At 52.5% G+C, this 18,669-nt stretch overlaps 1 protein-coding gene across 2 annotated transcripts in view; it reads right to left on the minus strand.

Annotated features, from left to right (window-relative positions):
• Positions 1 to 566: 566 nt before the first annotated feature.
• Positions 567 to 18,669, minus strand: part of SYNPO2L (synaptopodin 2 like) — a 57,153-nt gene continuing 39,050 nt past the window's right edge. For both annotated transcript variants that reach the window (XM_074999727.1, XM_074999726.1), the window contains one exon: positions 567 to 6,158. In XM_074999727.1, the coding sequence (XP_074855828.1) occupies positions 3,853 to 6,158 (2,306 nt within the window). In that variant the 3' untranslated portion in view covers positions 567 to 3,852. The remainder of the gene's footprint in view (positions 6,159 to 18,669) is intronic.

Consider the following 18,669-nt stretch of genomic DNA (forward strand, 5'->3'; position numbering starts at 1 on the left):
TTTATTTTAAATGAAATCCTATACTAACTCTGCATGTTGTCATTATGCACATACATCCCCAGTTCTCTTCTTGGCCTCTACTAGTCTCCTGGCCTCGATATCATGTGGCGGTGGGGTCCACCAGCTAATAGTGGGGGCTGTGACCATAAACAATTCCTTCCAGAAGTTTTATAGGAGTGCCGCTTTTCCCTTTTATAAGTCAAAAGGAATAAAAATATAACTTATCTTCAGTGTGTAGTTCTTCTGTATAGTATCAGAGAGGTGGCCGTGTTGGTCTGTATCTTCAAAAACAACAAGAAGCCCTGTGGCACCTCATAGATATTTTGGAGCATAAGCTTTCGTGGGCACAGACCCGCTTCATCAGACGCATGACCTCATGACCTCATCTGATGAAGCGGGTCTTTGCCCACGAAAGCTTATTCTCTAAAATATCCGTTAGTCTATAAGGTGCCACAGGGCTTCTTCTTGTTTCTTCTGTATAGTGAGATCAAATGGATTGTGCAGGGAAGATGGCCAAAGTGTGGCAGATCTAGCATCTGAACACAGCAAATGACAAAGGCATTGGGTAAAGTGCATGTCAGACATTTATTCCTCTCCACAACCAAGTGTAAAGTGACTAATTCAAATACACACACACCAAAGAAGAAAACTACTTCCATTCACAGAGAAGCTAAACCTGGTTCTCCCTCCAGGCTCACCACCCCTCTACTCTGTCCCCTTCTGGGCAGACAAACTTCTCCCCTGGAACAGAAACCATCTAAATCCTGAGGGAGGAGGGGAGCAGCACCTAATTAGGGAACAAGCCTGGTTGCACCTGACTCAGGTGTGTTGAAAGAAGGGGTGGAAGTTCACAGGGTGGTGACGCTGATTACCTTTGGAGGCCCAACTAATGCCACCCCAGTCATTATCCATCAAGAGGAACTGCAACTCTCACTGTCCCATCTCCCCACCGGGGGTTACGTCCTTCAGCGATCCAGTCCCCAGTAATCCTGCCATGGAGCGAGAGGCACTGAATTCCCCTGGAGAGCAGCCCTGCTGTGCTGCCAGGGATAGGTTACCTGTAGTCTGGAGACCCTGCATCCTCCTTTGAGAGCCTGTCCTCAGCCTGACCTCACCTTCCCCCTTGCATGCACAGCTGTTCCCTAGTCTCATTCCTGCTCTTCTGCTGCCAGGTATGGAGCAAGAGCCGTAGCCAAAAGCAGCTGCTTTTTCAAACCAGACTCATGTGATGTCTCTGTCATCCCATTATCTCAATGCTTCTGTTCAGAGCCACCAGCCCCAGGCACAGGTAGATTAAGCAATTACTTTGGGCCATGAGCAGCACAAGGGTGGGGGGGCCCAATTCCCCTTTTATTATGCATGAGGGGGCATAAATATTCCCGCTCAGGATCCCCAATAGGCTATGACTGCTTCTGCTGATAGGTGCCACAGGTACCACCAGTCCCCTGCTACAAACTCCATTAAGGGGAAGGAACCAACAGAGATCCACCAAGGGCCAGTTAGTGTGATTACCTGGGCTGTCTTTAATTTGTGAAGCAACACTGGGCCCTCTCAACCGCTGATCCAGCCCTGGTGTCCCTGTCACTCCTGCCTCAGGGCGTCCAGTGCCATGTGCCTTGCAAGCTCTGGGCCTGGGAAGTAGTGACCCACCTGGACTGGGGAGGCTCTGAATTGAGCTTTACTTTGTTCTGTCTGTCTCGTGACAGAACAGCCTCTCACTGCGTTAGGTTCCCTAACGCTTCTGTCCCAGCAGGGTGTCACAGTGAGGTACCAGAAAGCTCTAGAGCCATGTACTGGGGCCTAGGGGAGGGGGCCCTAAGCTCTCACTGCAAAGGGGCCTATGGCATACAGCCTGTCCACACTGGACTGAGACCACGTGGAGAAGTCTGAGTTTGGTTTAAGTGCTGTTCCACGCAGATTGATTTCAGACCTGGTTAAGTCAGCCGGTGGAAACAGGGTCATTCTGGGCTCTCCTCTGTCTCTGCTGACCTGAACCCAGCTCTGCTGAGCCAAAGCTTGAGATCCGGCTCCTTTCATTTCAGATGTGAACTCAAAGGCAGGAGCATGTCAGATGGCTGGGAGGCAGTGCTGGATGTCTGAACTAGGGGTTCAGCGCTTAGGCCAGGTTTATACTTAACACCTTTGGCACCTTAGCTGCAGATCTCAGAGGGGTGAACAATCCAGCCTCCGAGCACTGTATAGCTATGCTGCTCTACCCGCTGGTATACCTGAAGGAATGCCTCTGCCAGCCTTCCCGGGGAGGTATTGTTCCTACAACAGTGGAAAACCCCCTTACGTTGCAGTACTCTGCATCTATGCTATGAGGGTGCAGTGCCCGGCTACAGCCCTTTGGCCTGGCTGCTGAGCTGCAGACGTCCCTGGTCTCACCATCTCATGCAGTGGAGGTCACAGGGCCATGGGGGGCAGGGCTGAGAATTCAATGGTGCTGAGCTCAGCCTGCCCCCACTCAGGGCCCTTGCCGATGCCCTGCTGGCTGCCTGGGAGAGGGGAGTGCTCCCTTGTCACATGCCCTTGCTGCTGGGAAGAGGCCACACACATCTAGGGTGGCTGGGACCACCCTGCCCCAAACCATGCCAGGAAAGGAAAGACTACGCACCTAGCCCTGGTAGAGCTGTGCGGGCAACTGATCACTGCTTCCCAGGAGACTGTAGGCATTTCGGTCACCAGCAAACCCTCCTGAGAACTCCTGCCTTGGTTAATGTGACTCCTCATGCACTGCTCCTCTTCCCCCCAGCGCCCAGCTGGGCTGGGCTGAGCCAGCACATGTAAGAAACTGATCTCCCCAGGTGGGCAAGAAGTTCTCAGGGGAATTTCATGTTCATAGTTGACTTGACTCTGGCCACAGCTCCTGCTGCAGACTGACCCAAAAAGCTAACGTGCGACTCTCGTCAGCCCAGGCTCCTTACAAGCCAGCCCTGCGCTCTTCCCTCAACCACTCCCACATACAGCACGCCCTGAACTGAACAGCTCTACAGGAAGCGCCCACTTTCCTCTCACCTTCCTCTACATCCACCTTTCAGCCCCACAAAGTGCCTCTACTGCTTGGAGCCACCTGGGATCCCTTCCCTGGGCAAAGGGATCCTGGAAGCTGGAAATCTCAGGGGGAAACCCTCCCCCCCCGGTCTTCTCGGGCACAGACGTGGCTTCCGGCTGAGTCTGAGATCTTGAAGGCTGTCCTAAGAAGGGGTTGGTGCTTGGGCACACTCCCACAATCCCCTCCCCTGTCCCAGCATCCCCTCAAGCACCTGCTGCTCCCCCGCAGAGGCAGGCTGAGGAACACTGGCTCTCAGGACAGGGCTTCATTTCTCATGTCACTGGGCTGGGGGGGGGGGCGCGGTCCTGGCTTCCAGTCCTGGCTCTGCCAGTCTGTGCACGGAGCAGCAGGGGGCTGGCATGGGACCCGCATCACAACAAGGGTTAGCAGGATCTTGGTTCCAAACCTCCCTGGCGGGGAAAAGTGCTAGCTGCATCTTAGCATGCTAAGATAAGATAAGATAAGATAAGATAAGACATGCTCCCTCCCATCCCCCGTCCTGGAGCCAGGGTTCATTGCCACGGAGGTGCAGGCAGAAGCAGACTGGAGACGGCTGCCCCCTCTCTGCTTTCCTCCTGCACCTTCTGGCTCTAGCTGCAGGCGGGGGGGCGGGGGGGTCAGGCGGTGTTGCTGCTACGCTGACAAGAGAGGGGGTTGGGGAGCCAGGACGGGAATCTCCCTCCCGCCTTGTGCTTTACAGGCCCCAGTTTATTGAGCTCACTTCAAAGACAACCTAAGGAAGCTCCCTTGGTCGGACACCAGCCATGCGCACTGCAGGGTGCGGGGTCAGCCCTGGCTCACTGGTACCCAGAACCTGGCCTCCACACGTGTGCCTGCATCCCAGTTTTGGCTGCTGAGAACCTGGGCCTAGCTACCTGGAATCCAGAGGAGGAAGCTGGGCGAGGGGCAGTCCCTTGACCCACCTGACTGAGCTCTGGGGAGCTTTGGTGTAGCTTTGGGGCCTGGCTAGGAGCAGGCTGGACAGGGGCTGGGGTGCAGGGTTCAGAGGAGGTCAGGTCTGGTCTCCACACCGGCTCATCCAGTGTGGTGGCAGACCGGGGAGTGAGGACTGTAGGTGCCAGGATGCTCTGAGTGGGCACGGGAGCAGGTGTGGAGAACCGCCGGATCTCGTGGGTCCTGGCTGTTTTCACAGCCTGCTTGGTGGGGGTGAAAGAGGAGCTGGGCTGCAGGGCTGGCTGGGTCGGAGGGTTCTGTGTGTCAGTGCTTGGGGGCTCCCCAAAACAGAACATGGCTGACTTTAGCTGGTAGGGTTGGTGGCGCATGAAATCAATGGCCTTGATCCCTGACTTATGGCTGGGTGCCTTCTTCATTTTGCTCTCTGCTCTGCTTGCCTGAGACTTGCCTGCTGCCAGAGGGTAGAAGGGGGAGTGTAAGGGGTTGTAAGCTATGGGCGGTGGGGCACGGATGTTGGGAGAATACTTCCAAGATGATGGTAGAGAAGGGGTGGGGGATGGTGCCCTGGGCTTGGAGCCTGGTGTCGGTGCTGCCTCCACCACGAACTTGTCCATGCGGCTCTGTCGCTTGGCAAAAAGCTCTGCCCCTTTGCCCTTCAGCTGCAGCATGTCTGGGGCACCGTTTACGAGTCCAGCAGAGGCACCTTGCTGCTGAGGCTTAGGAGCTACTGGGGGAGGGACCTTGACTTTGCGGCCTGAGGGCTGCATGAAGTTGCAGGCCTCCGCTCCTAGGCTGAGGAAGTCCTCCTCAGGCCCAGACTCAAAGCCTGCCCCTGGGTGATCACTTTTGGGTTTCTCGTCAAGGTTCTGCACAAGAGACAGAAGCTCAGGGTTGGGCGAATTCTTCTTCTTCTCCGCTGTGGTACTGAACATGGGTTTCTTGGTGCTCCGCCGACGAGCTTCCTGCAAGATTCCCGTACGGGGGGCTGGCATTGCAATCCGCTGCTCCCTGGACGCGAAGGGCTCAGAAGCAGGTCGTGGAGTAGCTGGGGAGGCAACAGGATATGGCTGGCTTGGCAGCAGACAGCTGCTCACCACGCTGGGTTGCTGTGGCGCTGGGCTGATGTACAAGGAGGAGGAAGCTGTCCCGTGTGGTTGGGGTGTTGCAGCAGCGCCCCCTGGCTTAGAGGGAGTGGAGAGAACGATGGAAGCTGTGGAGGTCATGGCTGGGTTTGAGGGAGTCTTAGTCTCAGGAGCGCTTCTGCCTGCGTCTGGCTGCAGTGCTCCCGGTGGGGTCGGACTATACAGAGATGCTGAACTTGCTGGACCATCGTGTGCTGTCGCAAGTGCAGAGGCAGGTGGCACAGGAGTTCCTGGTGGGAACGGTGGAGCAATGGTGCTCTGCCCACCCAGACTGCCACTGCTTTTCTTGGGAGCCAAAGGCCTGAAGACAACGGAGGAAGTCACGGGGCGCTGCCCAGAAAAGCCTGGTGTGAATGGCTGTGCAGATCTGTTGAAGAGGCCTTCTGTGCCTGGAGATGGCTGGGCGCCTCCTCCCATGCTGCCTGCTGGAGCCTGGAACTGAGCAGAGGAAACTGTTGGCAGCTTGCTGGATACCTGCACTGCTTCCACCCGGATATTCAGTGGGGCCTTTTTGGCCTTCTGAGGAGCTGACACTTCTCCGTTCACTATGCTCTGCTTTGGCACGACACTTGGTGATGGATGAGGGCTCTCTGGCTTCTCAGCTGGGGCTTTGTCCACCGTGTACTGACCAGCCCTCACCCTCTGCTGTTCAAATAGCTGTGCTCCTCTGCTGGAGACGTCGCTCAGACCCTGCTGCCTCTCCCCCGGCTGCTGCTTAGACTCTGGCTTGGGCTTCTCGATAGCAAGGTAAGTGTTGTCCCAGTCTGAGTGGTTTGTTAAGCTTCGGGCATCTGAGAAGCCTTCCTCGTCAAACTCTGACTCACTGGTGGGGAAGACACCATCCTCCTCCTCATAACAGCGGTCCTCATCAACACTCCCAAAGCTGACCAGGGTGTACTTTTTAGCCCTCTGCCTGCGCTTCTTGAACATCAGCACGCCTTTGGAGTGAGGGTTGGGCGCATCTGTCAGCAAGGAGGCGATTGTCCTGCATTTGGTTTTGGCTTCCTTCATGTTCTTCTCTTGTGTGCTCTCACTGCGGTGCAGCTCTGCAAGGAACAAAAGAAGGTGGGATCAGGGCTACTCACAGGCTTGGGCTAACTGGACTGATTGTTTATTGTGTCCATACCATAAGATCCATTCCCACCTCACCGCTGACCAGAACGTTAGGAGAAAGTTACCTGAACTAACAAACATCACAGACCTCTCTTTTTCATGCACATGCCATGGACGGGCTCCCTCCCCTACTGCCAGGCACCTTCTGGACAGCCGGTCAAGAGCCGAAGCCAAGGATGGCTCTGTCCTGTTACCTGCTCAGACCCCACCCCAGGCTTTCCGTCAGCAGAGATGGCCAAGGGTCTGACTGGATTTCCTGGGGGGCGGGTGTTGTGGGTTTGTGTCCCCAGAAAATTGTTCCTGTTACTTACCAGATATTTCACCAGGATCCCCCCTTTCACTTTGCACCAGGCTGGCGTAGCTTGCGATTGCCCCTAGGAAACCCTGTGGGGACGGCTGGTGCACTCATGCCCTCCTTTCTCAGAGCTCTGCTTCCTGGAGGACATAGATGCAAGCAGCTCCATCGCCCCCAGAATGCAGCAGCCACCCTTGTGAGCAGGCCCTGCCCAGCTGTGCCAGGGCAGGAAAATGTCCTGTCCTGCCCCCCACTAGGCAGTCGTGGGCTGGACGGGTAAGTGCTGAGTGCTGTGGCAATCCTGGGTGTGCACATTCACTGCTCCCAACAATGCCAGAAAGACAACAGGGAACCTGCAGGCATGCAAGCCATGTTCCCCACTCTCCCGTAGACTTTCCTGTTCCCAACCAGGCCAGAGCCGCTGCGCACTTGAGCAGGAATCCCAGCTGCCCGGTTCACCAGGCCAGAGAGCATTCTTTTGCACAGGCTCCCCTGCCCTTTACTGATGGAAAAGCCAACACCTGTTGGAGCCTTGGCCAAAAACACAGGCGAATCATTTTCCGCCCTCTCTGCCAGCCTGCTGACTAGCAAAGCCCCTAGGACTGGACGGTGTGTTCCCTGCCCAGCATAAAAGGTGTGGGGGTGGGGGAGCTCTGAGTGAGCCAAGGGTGAACCCAAGGACAGCTGTGGGAAGAGAGTTCATAGGCAGGGCTGGAGACTCAGACTCTGAAACCTGAAAGAGAAAATCACCCCCGAGTGAGTTTGTATTCCTCTTTCTTGCTTGGACCCTTTCCCCTGGGACAAAAGACCTTTCCCAGCTCGTCTGCTCTGCTTCCCTTTAACAGCAGCTCCCTTATCTTCCACCTGCTTGTCAATAAACTGCTCCACACCTTCCCCTGTCTGTCCTGCTTCGAGCCCCTGCATCTCTGGGGCAGAGACCCAACACACAAGCCTGCTAAGGCCACCCCTACTGCATCTAGTGGGCATTGGGAGAGAAGACCAATGTACTTCTGAGCAAAGCTGCTCGTGCTCCACTGGCTACGAACTGTTCAGCTTTCCAGATCTCCCCTTGGGGCACTTTACGGCCGGGCATTGTTGCACCAGAGAAGAACAGCAGTAGCCAAATTAGCCCCCAAAGGAGGGCAGCAGTGGGCACAGAGCTTCCTAACAATGATCCCAAGGCCTCCTGGATCTCTGTCTCACTTCTGGGGCTGTAGTTTTCCCCTCCCGCTTTCTCACCCTGACACAGCCCATCTGCAGAGTTCACAAAGCTGTCGCATGTGCAGCTCCAGGTTACCCCATTCAGGAACGTCACCCACTCCCACTCCAGGCATGAAACGGGCTCTGAATGCCAGAAGGGTTGCTGTGCTAGGATGCGGTCAATAATCCCAGTGAAAGCCACCTCCGCAGGCTTTGCGTGGGGCCATTGCATAACGAACATCAAGGCTCCGGGATAGCTACAGTGAGGCAGCTCCCACCCTAGATACAACCAGGGAAAGGTCAGCTGCTTCTCCCTCCATCCACAAGAGCCAGCCCTCTCTCCTCGCACCCAGCAGCTGGTACTCCTGAGCAAAATACCAGCGCGTGAAAGGCAGAGGAATGGGTGCCCCTTTCATGCTGGCAGGCGCTGCGCTAGGAACCAAGGGGCTCAGTTCATCATCACTGAATCAAGACTTGCAGGAAGAGAACATGACCTGTGACTCACTGCTCCCTGGGCTTTGCCCTTCTGGACCCAGCCGCAGGGGAGACAAGCCTCAGGGCGCAGCAACTACTGTGTTTTCTCTCAGGAAACGAATCCCCCTCAAGCACGCCGTAGGGGAGAGCTGGGAAGTTGCGCTCAGAGAGCAGCACCCACTGGCCAGCCTCCCTCCCTCGCCTCTGCCTGGCTCGGGGTCTGGTTCCACACTTGCTGGGGTGAAGACCAGTGCCCTGAGGTGAAGGCTGCTTTGCTGTCGAGAAACGCTCACCCTGTGCAGGGGACCCTTTGGGCATTTGCAGGCCGGCAGTAAGGAGCGGAGCCGTCAAACGCTGGCACAGGTGGCAGCAGAGCCACGTGAAAGCTGTTCTGGAGTGTGGGCTGGTGAACTCTACTGAGGAGGCTCAAATGTGCCAGGGTGCGATTCCACCAGCCCTGGGCCCTGCCTCAGTAACAATATCCCACCAGTCACAAGTATGCCCCAGTCTCTCCCATCGAGCCAAGATTCCAGCCCCTCTGCGCACAGAGTCAGACTGCTGTGCTTTGACCCCTGACAGGTCATTGCTAAGCCTCTCCTGACACCCTCCTTCCTGCCCCAGCTCACCACAAGAAAGCACTTTCTCCCCAGCACTTTAACTCCCTTCCCCACCGCTTGCCCCCGAGCGCAATGGTCCAAGTATCCCAGTCGCAAAGGGCCAGCAGCAGTCTGAGACAAATGTGACCACAAACTGCTGCCCTGGCTGGGAAAGCGGAGTTGGGCCGGGAGTCAGTACCTGCATAGGGCTGATCCACACTCTTGAAAGCAGTGTCCAGGCCTGGAGACTTGGGCGTATCAGAGAGTCCATTTAACTCCAAGCTCTCCATAGAGAGACGCAGAGCAGCTCCCTGCTGGAGCAAAACCAAAACTCTCAAGTGTCCGAGCCCTTTGCCGTCAGCTCCACAAGCCTTTTAAAGCCTCTCTTTTGTCTCCTAGGCACCGCTGCCGAAAGACATGAAGTCACACACTCTATTTTTATTCTGTGCTTCATCACTGGGCAGTGTGATGGACATTCTCACCTGTCACTTAAGCACTCCCCACTCCTCTTTCCTCCCTCTCTAGCCTGGGTGTAAAAATAAGAAAATAGGGTGGCTCCCAGCAATCTCTGAGCAAGCATCAGATAATGAGCTGTTTCCAGCCCTTCACTGTGACGTGTTCACAGCTAATGTACTGGTTTCTTTCCATGCCCTTGGGTTGCTGCTGCCAGGTTTCTTTTTTCCCTAAAATATAAGGTGCCAGAACTCTGCACCACACCAAACCACTCCCAGGCTTAACCCCCCCACCCCCAGACTTAACCCCCCTTGCAACCACAAGCCACCCCTCCTACCCCAGGCTTAATGCCCCGCAGCCCCAAACCATCCCCAGGCCTAGCCCCCTCACAGCCCCAAACTGCCCCCCCCACCTCAGGATTCACTTACCTTACCCAGGAGCTTCATGTTCTGCCCTCCCCCCCCGCTCCTTCGCCAGCCGCCATCTCCTCTTCACTCCAGCTCTGCGGGTCCTCTGGCTCCCCGATGTACAGCGTAGCAGGGGCAGCTCCCAGCACCCTGCCACGCTGAACGAGTGGGATTCAATTTAATTGGTTTAATGTCCAGATCCCTCCGGCCACCCATTGAACCAATGAAATTGAGTCCTACTCTTTCAGTGCAGCAGGCAGGCAGCCGGAGGAGTGAGCAGCGGCAGCAGTGGGAACAGCAAATGGCTCCTTAAAGAGCCACATGCAGCTCAGAGCTGTCCAGTTGGCTTCCAAAATGGTGGTGCCAGGAAAAAAAGGTGCCAGAACCCTCTTCCAGTGTGTTCCACTGGGAAAAAATGCCCTGCTGCTGCTCTCCAGGGCAGCAGGGGAAATGCCACAAAAGGTGGGGTCCATTCAGCACACACACTTAGGGCCTGCCCAGGTCTCAGACTGGACAAGGAAGAGGCACACTTCTCCTGTGTATATCAACTCTCTTCTGTGCCCCAATCGTAACTGGGAGACCCAATCTAGGACAGTGACTTTGGGCTACGTTGACAGAGGTGTGTCAAGGTTACGGCATGCCTGTATGTTCACGGTTGAGTTGAGTGTGGGAGATCCACGCCTGGCCTGTCTGCAGAGGGTGTTACCTACAGAGCTGAGGTGCATTGACACATCCATCTGAAGGACTGAGGGACGGTACTAGAAGGGGGTACCAGGTACAAAGACTGGGGTATGCTGGCAGAGTTGTGTGGACACCCAGCCCTGGAGGGAGGGGGGCAGATGTGGGGCAGAATTAGGTTAGAATGATTTGAGAACCTCTTGGGGATGGGTAGTGGAGGGAGTGCTGTGCAGGGCAGAGGCTCGTACAGCACCACGCTACACCATGGCTAAACTCACTTTCAGTTCAAACCCCAGATTTAAAAATGCCCTGGCCAGGGGATCCTCCTTTCACAGCAGCCAGAGGCTGAGAAATACAGTGCTCCAGCAATCAGGCAGCTCCTTGCCTGTGTTAGTTTGTTCAGGCTAGAGGCTGACCTCTGACGGGCTGGCAGTACAGTACAGCAGTCCCTCGATTTACGCAAGGACTCCATTCCCACGCAGCCTCATGTAACCGAATTTTGCCTAAGTTGGGGGCAGCTTTTTCCCTGGCAGAACGCACGTTCTGCAGCGCGGAAGCAGCAGCAGCACCTGGAGCTCTTTTGACAGGTAAGGCCTGGGGCTGGGGGGGGGGCAGTTTGGGAAGATTAAGCCTGGGCTGGGCTGGGGCCATGGGAGGGGGCAGGGGATTAAGCCTGGGGTGGGTTAGGGCTGTAGGGGGATGGGGGGCGTGGAGTTGAGCTGGATTTGTGGGGGGGGGGGGTGGAACCGGGGAGGGGTTGAGCTAGAGCCATGTGCACTGTTGGTGAGCTGGAGCCGGGCTTGGGTGGTGAGCCCAGCCAAAGGGGTTTGAACTGGGGCTGCACGTGAGGGTGGTGAGCTGCAGCTGTGCATGGGGGGGAGCTGGAGCTGTGCATGCGGGGGTGGTGAGCTGGAGCTGTGCATGGGGGTGTGAGCTGGAGCTCTGCACGGAGGGGTGAGCTGGAGCTGTGCATGCGAGGGTGGTGAGCTGGAGCTGTGCACGGGGGGGGTGAGCTGGAGCTGTGCATGGGGGGGAGCTGGAGCTGTGCCCGGGGGGATGGTGAGCTGGAGCTGTGCATGGGGGTGTGAGCTGGAGCTCTGCACGGAGGGGTGAGCTGGAGCTGTGCATGCGAGGGTGGTGAGCTGGAGCTGTGCACGGGGGTGGTGAGCTGGAGCTGTGCATGCGAGGGTGGTGAGCTGGAGCTATGCACACGAGGGTGGTGAGCTGGAGCTGTGCACGGGGGGGTGAGCTGGAGCTGTGCACGCGAGGGTGGTGAGCTGGAGCTGTGCACGGGGGTGGGGGGGTGAGCTGGAGCTGTGCACAGGGCGGGTGGTGAGCCGGGCTTCAGGGGGTTTGAGCTGGGGCCAGGGGCTGCGCGCAGGGGTGGTGAGCCAGAGCTAGAGACGAGGGTGGGGGATGAGCTGGAGCCATGCACGGGGGCGGGGGGGAAGCAGGGCCAGGGGACCAGTGAGTTTGAACTGGGGAAGGCGGGGGTTGAACTGGGCTGCGTGGGGCAGGGGCGGGGATTGAGCCAGGGCTCAGGGGAGCAGAATTTTGAGTTGTGCTTAACTCACGTATTTCGAGGGTTTATTGTGCTGCTGAAATCCAGTTGTGGAGCTGAGCAGGTAAGAGCCCTGAAGCATAGATCTCTCACAAGCCTGGGCTCTTGGAGCACGAAGAGAGTGTAATACTCTTCCATTACAAATACTTATACATTCAGGAACAAAATACAACAGGGGAAAGTCCAAAAGAAGCTATTTGTAGAATCATATAGGATCATAGGATGCTAGGACTGCAAGGGACCTTGAGGGGCCATCAAGTCCAGCCCCCTGCCCTCATGGCAGGACCAAGTACTGTTTAGACCATCCCTGACAGACATCTACCTAACCTGCTCTTAAATATCTCCAGCGATGGAGATTCCACAACCTCCCTTGGCAATTTATTCCACTGTTTGACTGCCCTGACAGTTAGGAACTTTTTCCTAATGTCCAACCTAAACCTCCCTTGCTGCAGTTTAAGTCCATTGCTTCTTGTTCTACCCTCAGAGGCCAAGAAGAACAAGTTTTCTCCCTCCTCCTTATGACACCCTTTCAGATACCTGAAAACTGCCACCATGTCCTCCTTTAATCTTCTTTTTTCCAAACTAAACAAGCCCAGTTCTTTCAGCCTTTCTTCATAGGTCATGTTCTTTAGATCTTTAATCATTCTTGTTGCTCTTTTCTGGACCCTTTCCAATTTCTCCACATCTTTCTTGAACACAGTAACCTTTATTAGAACACAGTAACCTTTTAACCTAGTTTAAACCAACTTATGGAAGTCTGTAGCAGGCATATCATTCTCTATCACATTCAAACAAGCAGTGTGAAAATTCTACAGGAAGGATATAATTCCACTTAAGTCTATGTGTTTTGAGGGTCATTTCTATAGCAACCTTTTAGTTGATTTCTATAGAACATTGATTTGCCCTTAGCACATGCTATATTGCATAAGGAGTAACTTACGCAGTTTTATTACATTCTGCAGAAGTATTGCATAAGGAGTAATTTAATGCAGTTAGGCACTGATCCTGCAAAAAATTCCTGCGCATGCTTAGCTTTAGTACCATGAACTACTTACTGTGCTAAAGTTAAACATACGCAGATATTATTGCAGGATCGGGACTTAAAAACAAAAGCGCGTGAACACAAAAAACGGGCTGAACCCCTCACAGACCTAATACTGCGGGCTCATTTGTTTGCCACAGACAAATAAGGGCTAGTGGGAGCTACTATTGAAAAAAAACAAGTCCTAAGAAGCTCTGTGAAGCAATTTCCATCAAAGAAGGCATCTGTGTCGCTAAAATCAGAAACTGAACTCTGTTCCTGTGTAATTGAATGACTGTGGAATGCTGCTCTTTCATATGGTGCCCCGGAATTCCATTTCTCCAGGGATTTCTGTTCCTGAATGCCATTTTTCCATAACTGATGTTGGAGGTAACTCCCTCGCTCAGTTATTAGAGGTCATGGAAACTTCAAGTCCTTTATATTAGAAGTAATTTCAAAATAAGATGCTGAATAGGTTCCCCTGGAGTCCAAGGCTTTACACTATTTAGTGCCAGGTTATCAACCTACAACTAGTAATGGAGTTACAAACAATATACTTATAAATAATGAACATATTACTTTCTTTAAATTAATGGCACAGCTCTCAGGACCAAAAAAGCTCTTTTCCTAATCTGAGGCATTGGAGTACAATCATCGCCTATGAAAGACGGTTTACTGATTCAAGCTCCCATTCAGCAAAGCATTTAAAACGATTCACTTCATGCTTGCGCTTACGTCCATTCCTGTTTAGCAAAGCACTCACAGCCTACTGAAGTTGTACTTAAGTGCATGTTTAAAATGCCATCTATACCGAAGCATTTTGCTGAGACAGGACCTTAATTCTACCAGGTGTCAAAATTTCCGAACATGACCAGTGATTGTTGGGAGCCCAATTTGAGAGACCATCACAGGGGGCCCTGACTTTCAGGGGACAGTGCTTGCCTCTTTCTGCAAATCAAACTTCGTTAAAGTATAACCCAAGTACCTACTCACTGTGGAAACTCTTGGCTGTGAAGACTTACGGCCTGTGCTGATACTTGAGAGTTCTACCAAGGAGAGGGGGAGGGGAGGTGTCTCTACTTTTTGCAAAGTCATGTGACGCACACTGCTTCCGCCTGGGGCGCTGACTGATCTGAGGGGCAAGCTGTTCCCTCAGGCAACTTCCCTCCTGGCAGAGGGTGCCCGTCTCGCTGCATTGGATGCCAAAGTGTCCCCAAGCACATGGGCTTGCAAACCTGCATGCGTGGACAGTGCTGTTTCTGCACCACCTCGCACTCAGGCTCCTCAACGTACCACTCTGGGACAAGGCTACAGCTGGGGAGACTTTCTTCTTGCGAGGTTCATAGCTGCCTCGGCTCGCTGGAGTAGCACAAAGCAGGTGTCTGTCTGTTGCATTTTTGTGCTAGTGCTGCCTCACTGGTTTATATTCTCATTGGCTGCTCAGCGTTGTAGTCACGTTGGCCCCAGGTTATTGGAGAGACCGGGTGGGTGAGGGAATAGCTCTTACTGGGCCAACTTCCCTTGGTGAGAGAGACATGCTTTCGAGTTACACAAAGTGGAAGGCCTGGAAAAGAGCACCACATTCTCAAAGGCGCATCTCTTGCGCTTACCCGAGTCGTTTCGGTAAAAGATATGACCTCACCCACCTTGTTGCTCTCATGTTCTGGGTGTCATTCACTGTAACGCGCAGTACCTATTTTGGTGTGCTGTAGCCAGCCGTACTCGCTGTCTGTATCTGTGCATTTGAGTAGCCCTGAGTCTTTCTGAATTGGTCTCTGTCATGTGACTGACGTCAACCCATTTCTCATCTGTCAAGTTCCCACTACGTTTAAATAGCCCATCCTCTGGGGAACCAGCAGCCCAACTCCTTCACTGCTGTGCATACTGCTAAAGGGGCTCTACTCTCCACTCTCCCCCTGCAAGCCATTCGTTAAAATGAGTATTAGTGCTACTAACTGTCCCCCCTGATTAACCACAGAGTGCTCGGGGCTGCAAAAGAAACCTAGTGCTTGCCCTGAGAGGATTGCAATGTCCACGTTGGAACCGGAGGTGTCATTTCCAGCATGGGAGACATACCTGGGCTGACTTGGATAGAGTTACAGTGCTAAAAATAGCCCTGTAACTGCCATTGCGGGCTGGCACAGGGAGCAAGCCTCTGCAAGTGCAATCCCATCTGAAACCCTATGTACTTACTCAGGGCAGCATCTCTGTCTTGCTGCCTGTGCAGCCCTGGCTAACCTGCTATTTTTAGCTTGCTAGAGTGAGCAGAACTCATGTGAGTATGTCCATGTGAGTTGTAAATTATATCTCTGCTTCACCATAGCCAGAGCCACACAGGAGAGGACCTGCTGGGAGAAGAGGGGAAGTGCTGTTTGTTGTAAATCCTCCTCTCTCTGCAGGCACATAACATGGAGATGGACAGGCCTGAGATAGATTAGTGTTCGGTGGCCACGGGACAAGGCAGGAGTAATACTATTGGACCCAGAATAAACACTGGCAGAACTCCAGTCAAAACCCCCTCCCAGTGAGACATCATGAGCCATTAATAACTATTCTCTCTAGTCTGTTCTTAGTCAATTGTGTAGCATTGTACAGTGGTTCCACCTAATCCACATGGCTTTCATTGCCTTAAAGGAAGGTCATGTGGAACCATATGAATTCTCTTACTAAAGCCAGTGTGTGCTGTGTGCGCTGTGTTTCCTTCAGCTATTAAGCCTCTTACCTTTCCATGACTGATCACCTTGGATAGTAACAGACAGGTAGCCGTGTTAGTCTGTATTCTAACAAAACAAAACAGACCTGTCCCACGAAAGTTCATCACCTAATAGATCATTTTGTTCGTCTTTAAAATGCTTCTTGACTGCTTTTTTATTTTGATCACCTGGGATTTCATTAATCTCTGTTGCTTATTATTTATCTGCTTATTTTCTGCTGGTGCTTTCAAACTAACTGCCTTGGTAACTTCAAGGAGTACGGGGACGTCGAAGTTGCCCCAGCACTTGGAAGTACCGGCGGGTGCACTGCGGCTAGACACGTGCCAGTACTTCAAAGTTTAAAACTTTGGAGTTGCCACCGGGGGGGAAGATTTGCTTAATGAAGTGCTGCATATGCACAGCAGCACTTCGTTAGTAAACTCCCAACACCCTAATTACCATCCTTCCTTCGAAGGAAGGTGGCAGCATAGACAAGCCCGTGGCGTTGGGCACCTCTGTTTTGATTCAGTCATGGGGATGATTGATTCCCCTGCAAACTGACCAACATGGACCAAAGGCCACTGCTCATCATTGCTCCAAATGGTGGGGAACAGATCTCAGGTGAGATCCACCGGACAGAGACTGGAGGTATAGCTGGTTCACGCCTTCCACCCCCAAAATGCACCCATTGGTCTTACAGAGCCCCACTCAGCAGCAGCACTTCTCAGTCTTATTAGTGACCGTATAACTGTAGTCACTAAGGGTCACAGCTGCCCTGTGGGGAGTAACGAAGCACAGACCGTGGTGCAAACCTCTGTTAGGGTCACCCTCGCTGCAGTGAGGTGAGGTCACCACCCTGAGGGAATTTTAAACACCCTCCGCTGCATAAGGTATTTATTTACGTGCATCTCATTACACTGACTGGTGTGGCCTGTACATCAGGGCAATGGCTAAACTTTTCCAGTGCAGGATGCTGTAATTCCAGTGAATCCACTTAGGCAGCTGGGCCCATGTCAAAGAGGAGGAAATTCTCCCCTCCCTTTCTCCACACCATATATAGAAAGACTTGAGTTCTAGGAGCTAAAAATAGTCCCACTGATAAGTTTAAATGAGATATTTTGAAGAACTTATGCACTGACTTAAATTCCTATCACAAGATAACAAGCTGAGACCAGAGCCCTGAACAGGTTTATCTGTCTTCTGCCTGGGGCTGGAAGCTCTGTGAGGAAGGTAGGAAGCACTGAACCAGTTCCGCATCTTAATCCATCTCTACTATTCACAAAAATAAAATGAACTCTTCTAATGAAATGAACGAGAGGAAACAAACTGGCAAAAGACGGCTTTCAGCATAGAGTGGTGCAGAGGTTTTCTGTGGTCTGGGAACACTCAAGCTGGGGGAAATCACAAAGTTTTCAGTTTGGTAGCAAGTCTGAAAAAAGAGATGTATTAACCTTTGGCTTAAATTAAAACATTTTTCAAATTTTTCCATGGATCAGAAAGTTGTTTTTGTTTCCCTTTTTCAGCATTTTTAATGGTTTAAATATTTTTCAGAAGGGGGAAATTTCCAAACAAAAAATCATATTCAGTCCAAACACTGAAACATTTGTTTAGAACATATCAATGTTTCGGGGTTTTCCAGGGTTTTTTTTCTCTCTAAAATGAGCAATTTAAGAAAAAAAAATCTGTCAGGGATGGTGATAGGTCCTGTGGTGAGTACAGGGGACTGGACCTGATGACCTCAAAGTCCCTTCCAGTTCTATGAGATATGTGGATGTGTGTATTAAATGTGGCCAAATTGACACGTACTTAAAGCAGTTTGGTGTCACTGACCCAGCATGTTTCGTCAAAATGTTTTTAGATTAAGAACTTTCCCCTAGTTCTGCCTATCATACAATTTTGGAGAACCATGGCACCTGATAGCCTGCTAGCGCCAGCAGCTGTAATCCTGTTCTCTGCTCCTGCTAGACTTCCCTAGTTTCTTAGTCCCCTTTGATCCCCTAACTCTGCTACCACTGCAGTGCCCAACCTTAGTCTCTGTTAGTCTATAAGGTGCCACAGGACCCTTCGTTGCTGTTACAGATCCAGACTCACACAGCTACCCCTCCGATACTTAGTTTCTTTAGTGACCATGCCTCTCACCACATAACAGGCCTGATTCTGCACTGCCCTACACCGATGGGTTCAAATCTTCCACTAGTGAAATTTCATTTGCTCCTTCTGCTGCGATTTACACCTATGATGGATGAATGTGGAAGAATACTGCTGCTGAAAATGGTGGTGAATTTTACATGCGCTTTGCACAGGTGTGAATGTAAGCGAAAGGCAACAATGACTAAGGAACGTATCCATTGGATAAATACCAGCCAGATGGAAATTATGAGAATGCATTAGAACATGGATGACAAAGAACAAAGATTACGCTTTGAAGCCTCCAACTGGGGCATCAGATAGGTGAGCATTAGCTCTCTTGTTGTTATTTAATTGTGCTCCCACTGGCTTCAATGAAGGTGTAAATTCAACGGTGATCAGATTTGCTAACACCGCAAAACTGGATGGGTAGTCAACGTGGGGGTGGGCGTCGCGACTTGACCTGTAACGTGAGCTGGAGTGGCTTGTATGCCATGAGTTGAGTGTGGCCAAGAATGTAAAGGACTATGTGTGTGCGAGGGGGAGGAAATAAACAGCACCTTTGCAAATGTGGGTGCGAGGAACCCAGGACAAGTAGGAGATAGCGTCCTCGGCTTAGCTCTTTCCAGGGCAGCACTCTTGCAGCAAAGGCCATTGTTGTTATTGGACTTGTGGATGAGGGTTCTTCTAGTCACCTGTTCTTGGACTGAGAGTTCACCTGTCAGGAAGGAAGATGCTTCCCATAGCCCTGTTGCAACTCAGCCTGGAACTGTGCGTGTGGCTGGTTATCTCCACAGTTTAAGAATGACACTGAAAAATTAGAATACAAAGAAGGCAACAAAACTGCCTTCAGAGGAGAGACAGAGATTGGGAGGACTAGACTAGAAAAGAGAAGCAGCAGAAGGAGCTTCTGGATCAGAGTATCAGTAGGAAATGGGT

This window comes from Carettochelys insculpta, chromosome 7 (assembly GCF_033958435.1).
Source record: "Carettochelys insculpta isolate YL-2023 chromosome 7, ASM3395843v1, whole genome shotgun sequence".
NCBI classification, from domain to species: domain Eukaryota; kingdom Metazoa; phylum Chordata; order Testudines; family Carettochelyidae; genus Carettochelys; species Carettochelys insculpta.